Source organism: Salvelinus namaycush, chromosome 18 (genome assembly GCF_016432855.1).
Source record: "Salvelinus namaycush isolate Seneca chromosome 18, SaNama_1.0, whole genome shotgun sequence".
Taxonomy (NCBI): Eukaryota; Metazoa; Chordata; class Actinopteri; order Salmoniformes; family Salmonidae; genus Salvelinus; species Salvelinus namaycush.
This window is the reverse complement of record NC_052324.1, coordinates 36,722,563-36,737,291: the sequence shown is the minus strand read 5'-3', so window position 1 is coordinate 36,737,291 and position 14,729 is coordinate 36,722,563. Positions and strand designations below refer to the sequence as shown.

General features: G+C 46.4%; 1 protein-coding gene across 1 annotated transcript in view; it reads left to right on the top strand.

Annotated features, from left to right (window-relative positions):
* Positions 1–5,861: 5,861 nt before the first annotated feature.
* The window catches only part of LOC120062808 (nitric oxide synthase, brain-like), a 74,774-nt gene continuing 65,906 nt past the window's right edge, over positions 5,862–14,729 (top strand). Inside the window, exons 1-2 of the mRNA XM_039012880.1 lie at positions 5,862–6,562; positions 10,342–10,471. Of these exons, the coding sequence (XP_038868808.1) occupies positions 5,862–6,562; positions 10,342–10,471 (831 nt within the window). The remainder of the gene's footprint in view (positions 6,563–10,341; positions 10,472–14,729) is intronic.

Below are 14,729 nucleotides of genomic sequence, written 5' to 3'. Positions count from 1 at the left end.
TCACTTGAGTAGGTTGAGTCACTGACGTGATCTTTCTTTCTGGGTTGGCGCCCCCCCTTGGGTTGTGCCGTGGCGGAGATCTTTGTGGGCTATACTCGGCCTTGTCTCAGGATGGTAAGTTGGTGGTTGAAGATATCCCTCTATTGGTGTGGGGGCTGTGCTTTGGCAAAGTGGGTGGGGTTATATCCTTCCTGTTTGGCCCTATCCGGGGGTATCATCGGATGGGGCCACAGTGTCTCCTGACCCCTCCTGTCTCAGCCTCCAGTATTTATGCTGCAGTAGTTTATGTGTCGGGGGCTACGGTCAGTTTGTTATATCTGGAGTACTTCTCCTGTCTTATCCGGTGTCCTGTGTTAATTTAAGTATGCTCTCTCTAATTCTCTCTTTCTCTCTTTCTTTCTCTCTCTCGGAGGACCTGAGCCCTAGGACCATGCCTCAGGACTACCTGGCATGATGACTCCTTGCTGTCCCCAGTCCATCTGGCCGTGCTGCTGCTCCAGTTTCAACTGTTCTGCCTGCGGCTATGGAACCCTGACATGTTCACCGGACGTGCTACCTGTCCCAGACCTGCTGTTTTCAACTCTCTAGAGACAGCAGGAGCGGTAGAGATACTCTTAATGATCGGCTATGAAAAGCCAACTGACATTTACTCCTGAGGTCCTGACTTGCTGCACCCTTGACAACTACTGTGATTATTATTATTTGACCATGCTGGTCATTTCTGAACATTTGAACATCTTGGCCATGTTCTGTTATAACCTCCACCCGGCACAGCCAGAAGAGGACTGGCCACCCCTCATAGCCTGGTTCCTCTCTAGGTTTCTTCCTAGGTTTTGGCCTTTCTAGGGAGTTTTTCCTAGCCACCGTGCTTCTACACCTGCATTGCTTGCTGTTTGGAGTTTTAAGCTGGGTTTCTGTACAGCACTTTGAGATATCAGCTGATGTAAGAAGGGCTATATAAATACATTTGATTTGATTTGATCTATATTGCAAACCACACTGCCCTTTCCCACCTGGACAAAAGGAACACCTATGTGAGAATGCTATTCACTGACTACAGCTCAGCGTTCAACACCATAGTGCCCTCAAAGCTCATCACTAAGCTAAGGATCCTGGGACTAAACACCTCCCTCTACAACTGGATCCTGGACTTCTTGACGGTCCGCCCCCAGGTGGCGAGGGTAGGTAACAACACATCCGCCACGCTGATCCTCAACACGGGGGCCCCTCAGGGGTGTCTGCTCATTCCCCTCCTGTACTCCCTGTTCACTCATGACTGCACGGCCAGGCACGACTCCAACACAATTATTAAGTTTGCTGATGACACAACAGTGGTGTAGGCCTGATCATCGAAAACGGTAGAGATCTGACCGTGTGGTGCAAGGCAACAACCTCTCCTTCAACGTGATCAAGACAAAGGAGATGATTGTGCACTACAGGAAAAGGACGACTGAGCGCGCCCCCATTCTCATCGACGGGGCTATAGTGGAGCAGGTTGAGAGCTTCAAGTTCCTTGGCGTCCACATCACCAACAAATTGACATGGTCCAAGCACACCAAGACAGTCATGAAGAGCACACAACAAAACCTATTCCCCCTCAGGAGACTGAAAAGATTTGGTATGGGTCCTCAAATCCTCAAAGGGTTGTACAGCTGCACCATTGAGAGCATCCTGATGGGTTGCATTACTGCCTGGTGTGGCAACTGCTCTGCCTCCGGCACTACAGAGGGTAGTGCGTACGGCCCAGTTCCTGCCATCCAGGACATCTATACAAGGCGGTGTCAGAGGAAGGCCCTAAAAATTGTCAAAGATTCCAACCACCTTAGTCATAGACTGTTCTCTCTGCTTGGTACCAGAGCTCCAAGTCTAGGTCCAAGAGGCTTCTAAACAGCTTCTACCTCCAAGCCATAAGACTCCTGAACATCTAATAAAATTGCTACCCAGACTATTTGCATTGTCCCCCTTCTACTCTGTTGCTATTCTCTGTTATTATCTATGCATAGTCACTTTAATAACTCTACCTACATGTACATATTACCTCAATTACTCTGACACCGGTACACCAGCACATTGACTCTGTACCTGAACGCCCAGTATATAGCCAGGCTATTATTATTTACTGCTGCTTTTTTATTATCTCTTACTTTTTTTAAAGGTATTTTCTTAAAAATTCATTGCTGAAAGGTTGCAAGACCGAATCCCCGAGCTGACAAGGTGAAAATATGTTGTTTTGCCCCTGAACAAGTGTCACGAACGTCGTAATCCTCCTCGTCTGAGTAAGAGTAAGGATCGGACCAAAGCGCAGCGTGGTTTGATGAATACATACTTGATTTATTTAACAAAGACAAAAACACTAAACAAACTTACAAAACAACAAAACGAACGTGACGCTATATAACGAAAGTGCAGACACAAGCAACCAACGTATAGACAATAACCCACAACCCACAATACAAAACAGGCTACCTAAATATGGTTCCCAATCAGAGACAACGCAAAACACCTGCCTCTGATTGAGAACCATATCAGGCCAAACACAGAAATAGACAAACCAGACATACAACATAGAATGCCCACACAGATCACACCCTGACCAACCAAAACATAAAACCTACAAAGCAAACTATGGTCAGGGTGTGACAACAAGGCAGTTAACCCACCTAAGCCGTCATTGATAATAAGAATTTGTTCATAACTGACTTGCCTAGTTAAATAAAATTTCACTGTAAGGTCTACACCTGTTCTATTCGGTGCATGTGACAAATACGATTTGATTTAATATGCAATCACAATTTCACAAATTGATTTCAAGGGCATTGGCAGAATTGTGTACTTTGGTTACACTTAGCCAATCTACACTGCTTGACCAAAAGTATGTGGACACCTGCTCGTCGAACATCTCATTCCAAAATCATGGGCATTAATATGGTGTTGGTCCCCCTTTGCTGAAGGCTTTCCACTAGATGCATTCATATGGATCATGTATCTCCTTCTATAGCCTACACACAAGTCATGTTTTGAAATAAAGTAAACAGCAGTGGGCAAATACAAAATATTGGCAGTTACCAAGCATGACTCAGACACATGTATCTTTTTTTTATTTTGTTAACGACGGCTCCAGATCCACAGTCAACGCTTGCTCCTCCCGTCCACACCCATGGCCACGTAACGGGGTGGGCCTTCAGGAGTATTCAGGAGGGACTAGGTGATGACAGAAGAAAGATTCAGCAGCCTGCCCTACACCATTACTTTATAAATGCCCGCGCACGACCCGATCTGAGCTCGTCACAGTGTCCCTCGTGGTCCATATTTATACGGCACCCTGGCGCGCAGAGACGCACAGGCATGCTTCAAGCTCTAATTTGACAGCGCGCACAGCTCGAGCGAAGCCAACAACCTGTGTGTACAGCTTCCGAGGAGGAAAACGAATAAGCACGAGAGGAGTTAATCTGACACTTTTATTTGCAACAGTTTGTTGAAGCAGTGAGCTTGTTGTTCTCAGAGGTGAGTCACTTGGATCATTCAGACCTAAAAGCACCGATTTCTCTTTTGGTGCCATACAGAAAATTACGCATTTCATGGCTGCTTAGCGCTGCTGATTATGAGTCGCTATCGTTGAGGTTTGACACATTATACACTTGATTATGGGATCGAATGTAATAACAACTGCTTAAATCCTACGTTAATTTTATTGTCAGAAAAAGGCTTTAAAAAAAATTTGTAGACAGGTGGATACACTTTGACAATATTTCTAAATGAAACCTGCAAATGATTCTTGTCCTAAACATAAGATCTGATTTGGCACTGTTAGCTTTGTTCTTTATCAGACAACAAAAATGTGTGTTTCACAATTAACGCATTAGGAAGATCCACTTGTTGCATAGAACAAACGAACATTAGGCTACAGGCCCTCTGGTGCTCATCATTTACACCATGTGCCCTGCGACTGAAACATCTCCTGGTTAAAACCCCACGGGCCTGAACTCTGAGACGTTCTCTAACAGACACGCCAGGGTAGCGTTATGTGGCACTCATAGCTGAAACATGGCAAGACAAACACACGCGCTCCTGCATCTCATGTCAATGGCTTGTCCTTTTTCCACTGATGCTCTTGTTCATTTGATGTGATTTTAGTTTTGCTCTTCTGTAAACTATAGCCTTAGTGTTTTTACATTTCCCACAGATCAACATTATACCTATTTTATTCGTTTTCTTTACGAGTGAGCACACAGCAGCGTTTGACTGGGGTTATTTTGATATGCGTGTGGGTGAGATAAAGATAGCATTTTTGAACGCGATAGAGGACAAGAAGTAGGAAGACAGGTAATTAAATCGGGGAAGTTGAGCCTGCTCGGTGGTTGCCCCATTGAGCAGGTAGAAAAAAATGACAATAAGAAAACTACAAAGGATTCCAATAGCCTAAAATGTACATTTTTGGTTCCTTCAAATTGTTTATGCGATTATGTCTGACAGACAATGTTTGACATTTCTGCGTGTACTCAGATATTTAATATTTTGGGGGCAAGTGATTTTAATCTTCAAGAGACATTCAACACTTAAACCGTTTTAAAAGTTATCCCCAATTCCTCTTTCAATTGTATTTAATAACGATGCAATTGGTGCATGTAAAAGATAGTTTGCTGAAATACCTGGATTGTGTTTGTGATTGCAATAGCATATCGGATTAAACAGTAAAGATAATCAAATAACATTTACCTCAAGCTAGTGATAGCCCTGTACGAAATTGTAAAACATTTCTGTAATGAGCGCTGTCTATGGTGCTACATAGAGCTGTCCTTGGTACTGAACAAGATAAAAGGTATTGCACATGTTTTGTTTATACTTTGCCACCCACATGAACATGGCATCTCACAGCAATCATGTGAATCACTTGTAGTTAGCAATTCTGCTGTATAACTAACATTGAATTGAAAATAAGAACACGATAAAAAATAGTCAAAGGCTTATCTGGTTTATCAAGTTAGACTAACGCATATCATTTAAAAAGCATTTGAAAAGATTTGCAACGTGTGTTTTTGACGTTGTATTTTGTTTTTAAAGTTTTTTCACTGAGACAGTCAATGCGCCGTGCGACACTGGTTTTCCTATTGCGACTTTAGGACTCCAGGGCATGCATGTAGTTAGCACGCTTTGCCCTTTTCCTCCAAACTTCCATTAGGTTCTGTTAGGATTATGCAAGCGCTGTCACACGCGACCATATGCGACTTGGTTTCCAACTTTAATGGAGACACACAGAAGAGGTCATATTGGAGGGTGTCTACTAGTCTTTCTCTATGGTGATCCTGCCTGGTGATCCTGCCTGCTGTGTATGCTGTCTATGACTCCAGCTCAGGGTTACAAAGTCACTTATAAATGTTATATTGTCAATATAAACGAGATGAGTCATCTTGAGTTGAGGTCTTTATCTTACTCATTATTTCAATAATATATGTAATATACAATATACAGTATATATATATATTATGATGTTATTATATCATACCTTTATAAAAAAAAATATCACAATTAATATAGCCTAAATTAGCTAATTTTGATGATGATTTGTCTAATTGACAAAATGCTTAAAGCACTTACCACCCTAGCTGAAATGTCTTAAGAGAGAGAGTCATCGTCAGTGTAATATCACGTCCTTTCAATCCAGTTCTATGTCGACTCACTTGTCTTAGAACATTACATCTGTAAACACGCTGTCAAACAGATCACAAAATCAAGTCAATGTTCTCTTTTACTAACACATCTGGGCTTCTCTCTTCTTCTTGTCTTTCCTTCTGCTCTGTAGGCATCAAATCCCAGAGGACACACCACACACACCACATACACCACACACACCGCCAGACATCATGCTGGAGTCTGAGACTACTGTGTTCCAGCTGCAGCCTAACATCATCTCTGTGCGTCTCTTCAAGAGGAAGTTAGGCGGGCTGGGCTTCCTGGTCAAGCAGCGCGTCTCCAAGCCACCGGTCATCGTGTCCGACCTGATCCGGGGCGGGGAGGCTGAGGAGTGCGGCCTGGTCCAGGTGGGGGACATTGTCCTGGCCGTCAACAACAAGCCTCTGGTGGACCTCAGTTACGAGCGGGCCCTGGAGACCCTGAAGAATGTGTCCCCAGAGAATCACGCCGTCCTCATCCTCAGGGGCCCTGAGGGCTTCACAACCCACCTGGAGACCACCCTGTCTGGAGACGGACGACAGAGGACCGTCAGGGTCACCCGGCCAGCCTTTCCCGCCTCCAAGTCCTACGAGCGCTGCTGTCTGTTAAGCCCCCTCAGTCCAGGGAAGGGAAGTAAGGACCCACAGCAGCTGAGGGCCATTGAGAACCTGTCATCCCCCTCGGTGACTCCGTCCTACAGAGAGGCCCTGCTCCAGAGGGGAGGGGTGCAGGCTCTCATCGCTGCCCAGGACCCCCTACTCCTGAACGGGGTGGAGAAGAACAACGACCTGCTGAAGGAGATCGAGCCGGTGCTGAGGCTGATCAAAAGGGAGATCAACGGAGAGGGACAGAGGACCATAGAGAGCAGGGACGCTGAGGTGCAGGTGGACAGGTGAGGTGACCCATTGACACCGAACATGTGACCTGTTGACCCCGACCATGCATAGTATACACAACTGCACATACAGATTTACTCTCTTAATTTGATCACTCTGTTGTCGCAAATAATTTTACTGTGAAGGGGGAAATGCAAATTGTAGTGTGTTCAAGTTTTTAAAAGGTTTCCAACTGTTTGTAATGTCCACTTAAATATGTCTAACTTGATTTGCCCTAACAAAAAATGTAACCCCTGCAAAAATGTCCTTTGTTATCCACATAATAATGTCCTGTTGCTGCAGGATTATTGTCCTGCTGTGAGAAACTGGTCAAATGAAGATAGTACATCTATACACAGTAGTACATAGCAAAACACACCACAAACCCACAACAACTTAATCACTAGATGGTTAGACGCTAAGTGAGAATACTCCTACAAGTTCATTGTTATACATCTTTACATGGCTAGTGTTTGTGGGCATGATGGATAGTGTTTTTTCACATCAGGGAGCAGTTGGTTCAAAAGGTTTCAATCTGACTCAAACATCTTATGCTTATTCTCTTTGTTGTAGTGACTGTATGGTTCAGACCCACTCAGTGGTGACTGTCCTGTAGATACCGGTGACAATTTATACCTCCTGTGTACATGTATCCAATCAAAATCGGATTGAGAGAGCATGGTACACTACCTTAAAATCGATAGCACACATTGGCTACGTCAAGCCCCTGTTTACTCTGGTGACTCCCTCTAATCCTGTCATCCTCAAATGAATCATAGCTTTCTAGGAAAAGTAGAAAACACGATGTAACATGCTCTTTAAGTCTAACTCATAGCAAAGCACTATCAATCTGCTACTGCAGTTGATAATCATATTGATAAGTGACCTATAGTACCATAAATTAGCTTTTAAATGCATCCTGTATTTTAGAATGGCCGACTGACTTTTGAGAGACAGGAAAGAGTCAGCTAGCTAACCAGATTTCCTTGTTAGGGCTACGATGACGTTCAGATATGGCGACGCTCACTCGCTAAAGAGGCTTTCCAAAGCGCAGCCAATAGAGGTGAACGATTATAGAAAATGTAATATGGCGGTATTAGGTATTGACTCAGGGCAGGCCTAAACTGTTATCTCTGGCTGTATTTGTGCACGATCATCTTGCTAATAAGTTGATGTAGCGGTTGGTGAAATAGAACAGCACATGAACTAGAAGAGCTATTTCGATCAAAAGTAGATCAAGTTAGTTTTCACTCCGAACTGTACTGCTTTATAATCACTGAGTCAGAGTCAATGACAGAGAAACTACTTATAATCACTGAGTCAGAGTCAATGACAGAGAAACTACTTATAATCACTGAGTCAGAGTCAATGTCAGAAAAACTACTTATAATCACTGAGTCAGAGTCAATGACAGAGAAACAACATATAATAACTGAGTCAGAGTCAATGACAGATAAACTACTTATAATCACTGAGTCAGAGTCAATGACAGAGAAACAACTTATAATAACTGATTCATAGTCAATGACAGAGAAACAACATATAATAACTGAGTCAGAGTCAATGTCAGAGAAACGACTTATAATAACTGAGTCAGAGTCAATGACAGAGAAACGACTTATAATAACTGAGTCAGAGTCAATGACAGAGAAACAACTTATAATAACTGAGTCAGAGTCAATGTCAGAGAAACTACTTATAATCACTGAGTCAGAGTCAATGACAGAGAAACGACTTATAATCACTGAGTCAGAGTCAATGTCAGAGAAACGACTTATAATAACTGAGTCAGAGTCAATGACAGAGAAACGACTTATAATCACTACTCTTGTTATTTCTGTGTTTCTGAGTCCGTCTTCAGAATTGTGGTGATGATGAATGTGGTTGTTTAACAAATGGAGGACATAAGTGTATGCAGTGTGACGGAAAGACGGTTGTGCGTGCTGTTACAGTAGGTGTATGTAGTGGGTGGGGGGGGCAGTTTGTGTGTGTGAGTGTCAGTGTGTGTGAGTATGAGTGTGTGTGTGAGTGTCTGTGTTAGGGAGAGGGAGAGACGATCGGGCAGGTGCCAGATTCCCCATTAGCTTGGACAAGCATCCATGAGAGAGAGAAGATATGTGTGTGGGTGTTTAACGAGCGAAGGAAAGCAACAACTGAAATCTGAGGCTGTATTTTGTCACATCTCATTGGGATTCAGCCTCACATATCGTCTGACTGTATCTCTGTGTAGACATAGATGTTAGTTACATGTAGTTCTGCTTGGCCATAGATGTTAGTTACATGTAGTTCTGCTTGGCCATAGATGTTAGTTACATGTAGTTCTGCTTGGCCATAGATGTTAGTTACATGTAGTTCTGCTTGGCCATAGATGTTAGTTACATGTAGTTCTGCTTGGCCATAGATGTTAGTTACATGTAGTTCTGCTTGGCCATAGATGTTAGTTACATGTAGTTCTGCTTGGCCATAGATGTTAGTTACATGTAGTTCTGCTTGGCCATAGATGTTAGTTACATGTAGTTCTGCTTGGCCATAGATGTTAGTTACATGTAGTTCTGCTTGGCCATAGATGACACGCATGCTCTTTAAACTAAAGTCTAACCCGGGGCTGGGTTACTACAAAGCTAACATATGGTCATAAAATGGATAATTTTAGCCATAAGATTTTTTGAAATTTTAGGACCCCTTTAGGTATAAAAAAAGATATGACAGAATTATTTGATGAAACATTGAATTTGGCCTTACTGTTATTAGGGTTAGAAAATAAAAAACTGATTCATACATGGAAGAACAGATAGTAAAAAAAAATCTATCAAAAGGAAATATGTTTTGAAGTGTCTGTCTTGAGAGATATAATATCGTTTTTTTTTTTTTACAGTGGAATGACCCATATACTTTGGACATGATAATTCCCTAGTCACTTCCATTTGTGTTTCGGCCAGTTATCGTTTTACCTTCAGACATGTCCCGTGAAACCTGCGGGGGTCGTTGAGCAAAACGGAGAACACCATCGTGTTCATGAGAGTCTCATTGTTCCATAGCAGGGTCATGAGAAGATACATTTTTGGGATGTCTCCTGGTCTGACAAAAAGCACTGCAGCTATATGGGGGATTGGAAGTGATGCAGACAATTAAATTGATGGACGCTACAAACTATCTTAAATATTAAAGCTGATCTAACCCCTGAAAAAATAAATAATACAAAAACAGCTCTGTCACTGTATCTCTGTCACTGTAGCTCTGTCACTGTAACTCTGTCACTGTATCTCTGTCACTGTAGCTCTGTCACTGTAGCTCTGTCACTGTATCTCTGTCACTGTAGCTCTGTCACTGTAGCTCTGTCACTGTAGCTCTGCCACTGTAGCTCTGTCACTGTAGCTCTGTCACTGTAGCTCTGCCACTGTAGCTCTGTCACTGTAGCTCTGTCACTGTAGCTCTGCCACTGTAGCTCTGTCACTGTAGCTCTGCCACTGTAGCTCTGTCACTGTAGCTCTGTCACTGTAGCTCTGCCACTGTAGCTCTGTCACTGTAGCTCTGTCACTGTAGCTCTGCCACTGTAGCTCTGTCACTGTAGCTCTGTCACTGTAGCTCTGCCACTGTAGCTCTGTCACTTTCCACCACAGATGCGGAACGCTGACGTCGGTGGATGTGGTGGATTGAGCCTCAGCCCGTGCAAAAAAACAACAACATATCTCTAGTTTAAACAGATGGATTTTGATGTGGATTATTTTATTATGTTAATTAGATTGACGCGTGGGTGGGGGTTAAGGAGAACTAACTATGTGTGCCTGCCGTTCAGGGACCTTGGTATGGGAAACGGTATTTCACCCCAGCTGGCGTCTGATAAGGACAGAGTGTGTGAAGACCTGTGGAGGAAGGACAACAACATGCAGACGGTGCTCCACAACCCTTACTCTGAGACAGACAAGGTAAACATTCCAATAAATGTGTGTGTGTGTGGTTGCAGGTGTTTATGAGTGTGTACTTGTCTTGCATGCCTTTCGAGTGAATCCACTTGTGTAAGCTTATCCTTCCATATGTGAGCGAGTGTGTTAGTAATGTATGCTTGCCCATAGTTATCTCCTAGAGTCACACATGACATATGCTTCTAGAATCCTCCAATCGACACATTCTTTTGTGTGTTCCTTGTTCCTTTCTCGTTCTTGGAACTCTTAGAGCTTCCTGTGACTGTGATGCGCATCCATGTGCATCATGAGAACAAGAACAAGGCTCCCCGCTCAGGAACTCATCACCTGGGAATTAGATCCTACCAACCTTTGGGTTTGGATGGACTGGGCTGTGTTATGATGGGCTGGGCTGTGTTATGATGGACTGGGTTTGGATGGACTGGGTTAGGATGGACTGGGTTAGGATGGACTGGATTAGAATGGACTGGGTTAGGATGGACTGGGTTAGGATGGACTGGGTTAGGATGGACTGGGTTAGGATGGACTGGGTTAGGATGGACTGGATTAGAATGGACTGGGTTAGGATGGACTGGGTTAGGATGGACTGGGTTAGGATGGACTGTGTTAGGATGGGCTGGGTTAGGATGGACTGGGTTTGGATGGACTGGGCTGTGTTATGATGGGCTGGGCTGGATTAGGATGGGCTAGACTGGGTTAGGATGGGCTGGGCAGAGTTAGGATGGGCTGGGATAGGATGGGCTGGGATAGGATGGGCTGAGTTAGGATGGGCTGGGATAGGATGGTCTGGGATAGTATGGGCTGGGATAGGATGTGCTGGGATGGGATGGGCTGGGCTGGGTTAGGATGAGCTGGACTGGGTTAGGATGGGCTGGAATAGGATGGGCTGGGGTAGGATGGGCTGGGCAGGGCTGAGTTAGGATGGGCTGGGCTGGGTTAGGATGGGCTGGGATAAGGACGAGTTGGACTGGGTTAGGATGGGCTGGGCTGGGTTAGGATGGGCTGGTATAGGATGGGCTGGGATAGGATAGGCTGGGATAGGATGGGCTGGTATAGGCTGGACTGGGTTAGGATGGGCTGGGATAGGATGGGCTGGGCTGAGTTAGGATGGGCTGGGATAGGATGGGCTGGGCTGGGCAGGGCTGAGTTAGGATGGGCTGGGCTGGGCAGGGCAGGGTTGAGTTAGGATGGGCTGGGCTGAGTGAATTCTTTCTTAGTGAATGAGGCCGGATGGAGAGTAACCATCCAAGAGACCCTAATGAATGAGGGCAGCTGTGGTCGCAGAGGGAGATGATAAATGTTTCTCCTCTAATGTGGCCCTCTCCAAATCATTAAGGCCTTTTGAGGTCTGCAGGGATGTGTGTGTGTGCAGTGGGGATGGGGGTAATGTGTATAACGGGGGCATAGTGTATGTGTATGTGTGTGTGTATGTGTGTAGGGGCATACTGGCGCCATTGTAGGTAAATGCAAAGCTGTGTTTCCAGAAGGCCCAGAGGTGGGTGTATGTGTTTGCCCTGACTCCGGAGTCTGACTCATAGGAGAGCCCAGAGGTGGGTGTATGTGTTTGCCCTGACTCCGGAGTCTGACTCATAGGAGAGCCCAGAGGTGGGTGTATGTGTTTGCCCTGACTCCGGAGTCTGACTCATAGGAGAGCCCAGAGGTGGGTGTATGTGTTTGCCCTGACTCCGGAGTCTGACTCATAGGAGAGCCCAGAGGTGGGTGTATGTGTTTGCCCTGACTCCGGAGTCTGACTCATAGGAGAGCCCAGAGGTGGGTGTATGTGTTTGCCCTGACTCCGGAGTCTGACTCATAGGAGAGCCCAGAGGTGTATGACTAACAACATGTAAAAAGTCTATGAGACAAATGTATTATTATTCTATCAAATTACTTTTGATTCCTCCAGCCATTTATTCATATTTCCTTGATAATTGAATGCTGAAGCAGGACGTCCACCTTTTGGGGACTTCTGCAATACGTCATTCTCCATCCCAAGTGGGACGAGGAGAGACAGGAGGCTACAGAACTGCCAAATAAGAAGTTGGTAGAGTTTACATTCTTATTTCATTTTAAGACAGAGAGGTCTTGATGACAATAGAGGAGATGTTAATGTTATTGAATAGATCCAATGCATCTACTGTATAATCCCGAGAGGCGCAGCGGTCTAAGACACTGCATCTCAGTGCAAAAGGGGTCACGGCAGTACCTGGTTTGAATCCAGGCTGCATCACATCTGGCCGTGATTGGGAGTCCCATAGTGCGGCACACAATTGGCCCAGTGTTGGCCATCATTGTAAATAACAATTTGTTCTTAACTGACTTGACTAGTTAAATAATTATTTTTTATTTTTTATTATTCTCTGGGTTTTAAATGTTCTGTCACAACACTGCCAACAGGTTCAGGAGGTAGGGCTCTCCTTTGAGGCAGGTTCAGGAGGTAGGGCTCTCCTTCGAGGCAGGTTCAGGAGATAGGGCTCTCCGAGACAGGTTCAGGAGGTAGGACTCTCCTTCGCGGGAGGTTCAGGAGGTATGGCTCTCCTTCGAGGCAGGTTCAGGAGGTAGGGCTCTCCTTCGAGGCAGGTTCAGGAGATAGGTCTCTCCGAGACAGGTTCAGGAGGTAGGGCTCTCCTTCGAGACAGGTTCAGGAGATAGGGCTCTCCTTTGTGGGAGGTTCAGGAGGTAGGGCTCTCTTTCGAGGCAGGTTCAGGAGGTAGGGCTCTCCTTCGCGGGAGGTTCAGGAGGTATGGCTCTCCTTTGAGGCAGGTTCAGGAGGTAGGGGTCTCCTTCGCGGGAGGTTCAGGAGGTATGGCTCTCCTTCGAGGCAGGTTCAGGAGGTAGGGCTCTCCTTCGAGGCAGGTTCAGGAGATAGGGCTCTCCGAGACAGGTTCAGGAGGTAGGGATCTCCTTCGAGACAGGTTCAGGAGATAGGGCTCTCCTTTGTGGGAGGTTCAGGAGGTAGGGATCTCCTTCGCGGGAGGTTCAGGAGGTAGGGATCTCCTTCGAGGCAGGTTCAGGAGGTAGGGCTCTCCTTCGAGTCAGGTTCAGGAGGTAGGGATCTCCTTCGAGGCAGGTTCAGGAGGTAGGGCTCTCCTTCGAGGCAGGTTCAGGAGGTAGGGCTCTCCTTCGAGGCAGGTTCAGGAGGTAGGGCTCTCCTTCGAGTCAGGTTCAGGAGGTAGGGATCTCATTTGAGGCAGGTTCAGGAGGTAGGGCTCTCTGAGGCAGGTTCAGGAGGTAGGCTCTCCTTCGAGGCAGGTTCAGGAGGTAGGGCTCTCCTTCGCGGGAGGTTCAGGAGGCATGGCTCTCCTTCGAGGCAGGTGCAGGAGGTAGGGCTCACCTTCGAGGCAGGTTCAGGAGGTAGGGCTCTCCTACGAGACGGGTTCAGGAGGTAGGGCTCTCCTTCGGGGGAGGTTCAGGAGGTAGGGCTCTCCTTTGAGGCAGGTTCAAGAGGTAGGGCTCTCCTTCGAGGCAGGTTCAGGAGGTAGGGCTCTCCTTCGAGGCAGGTTCAAGAGTTAGGGATCTCCTTCGAGGCAGGTTCAGGAGGTAGGGCTCTCCTTTGAGGCAGGTTCAGGAGGTAGGGATCTCCTTCGATGCAGGTTCAGGAAGTAGGGCTCTTCTTCGAGGCAGGTTCAGGAGGTAGGGCTCTCCTTCGCGGGAGGTTCAGGAGGTAGGGCTCTCCTTCGCGGGAGGTTCAGGAGGTAGGGCTCTCCTTCGAGGCAGGTTCAGGAGGTAGGGCTCTCCTTCGAGGCAGGTTCAGGAGGTAGGGCTCCCCTTCGAGGCAGGTTCAGGAGATAGGGCTCTCCTTTGTGGGAGGTTCAGGAGGTAGGGCTCTCCTTCGAGGCAGGTTCAGGAGGTAGGGCTCTCCTTTGAGGCAGGTTCAGGAGGTAGGGATCTCCTTCGCGGGAGGTTCAGGAGGTATGGCTCTCCTTCGAGGCAGGTTCAGGAGGTAGGGCTCTCCTTTGAGGCAGGTTCAGGAGGTAGGGCTCTCCTTCGAGGCAGGTTCAGGAGATAGGGCTCTCCGAGACAGGTTCAGGAGGTAGGGCTCTCCTTCGAGACAGGTTCAGGAGATAGGGCTCTCCTTTGTGGGAGGTTCAGGAGGCAGGGATCTCCTTCGCGGGAGGTTCAGGAGGTATGGCTCTCCTTCGAGGCAGGTTCAGGAGGTAGGGATCTCCTTCGAGGCAGGTTCAGGAGGTAGGGCTCTCCTTCGAGTCAGGTTCAGGAGGTAGGGATCTCATTTGAGGCAGGTTCAGGAGGTAGGGCTCTCCGA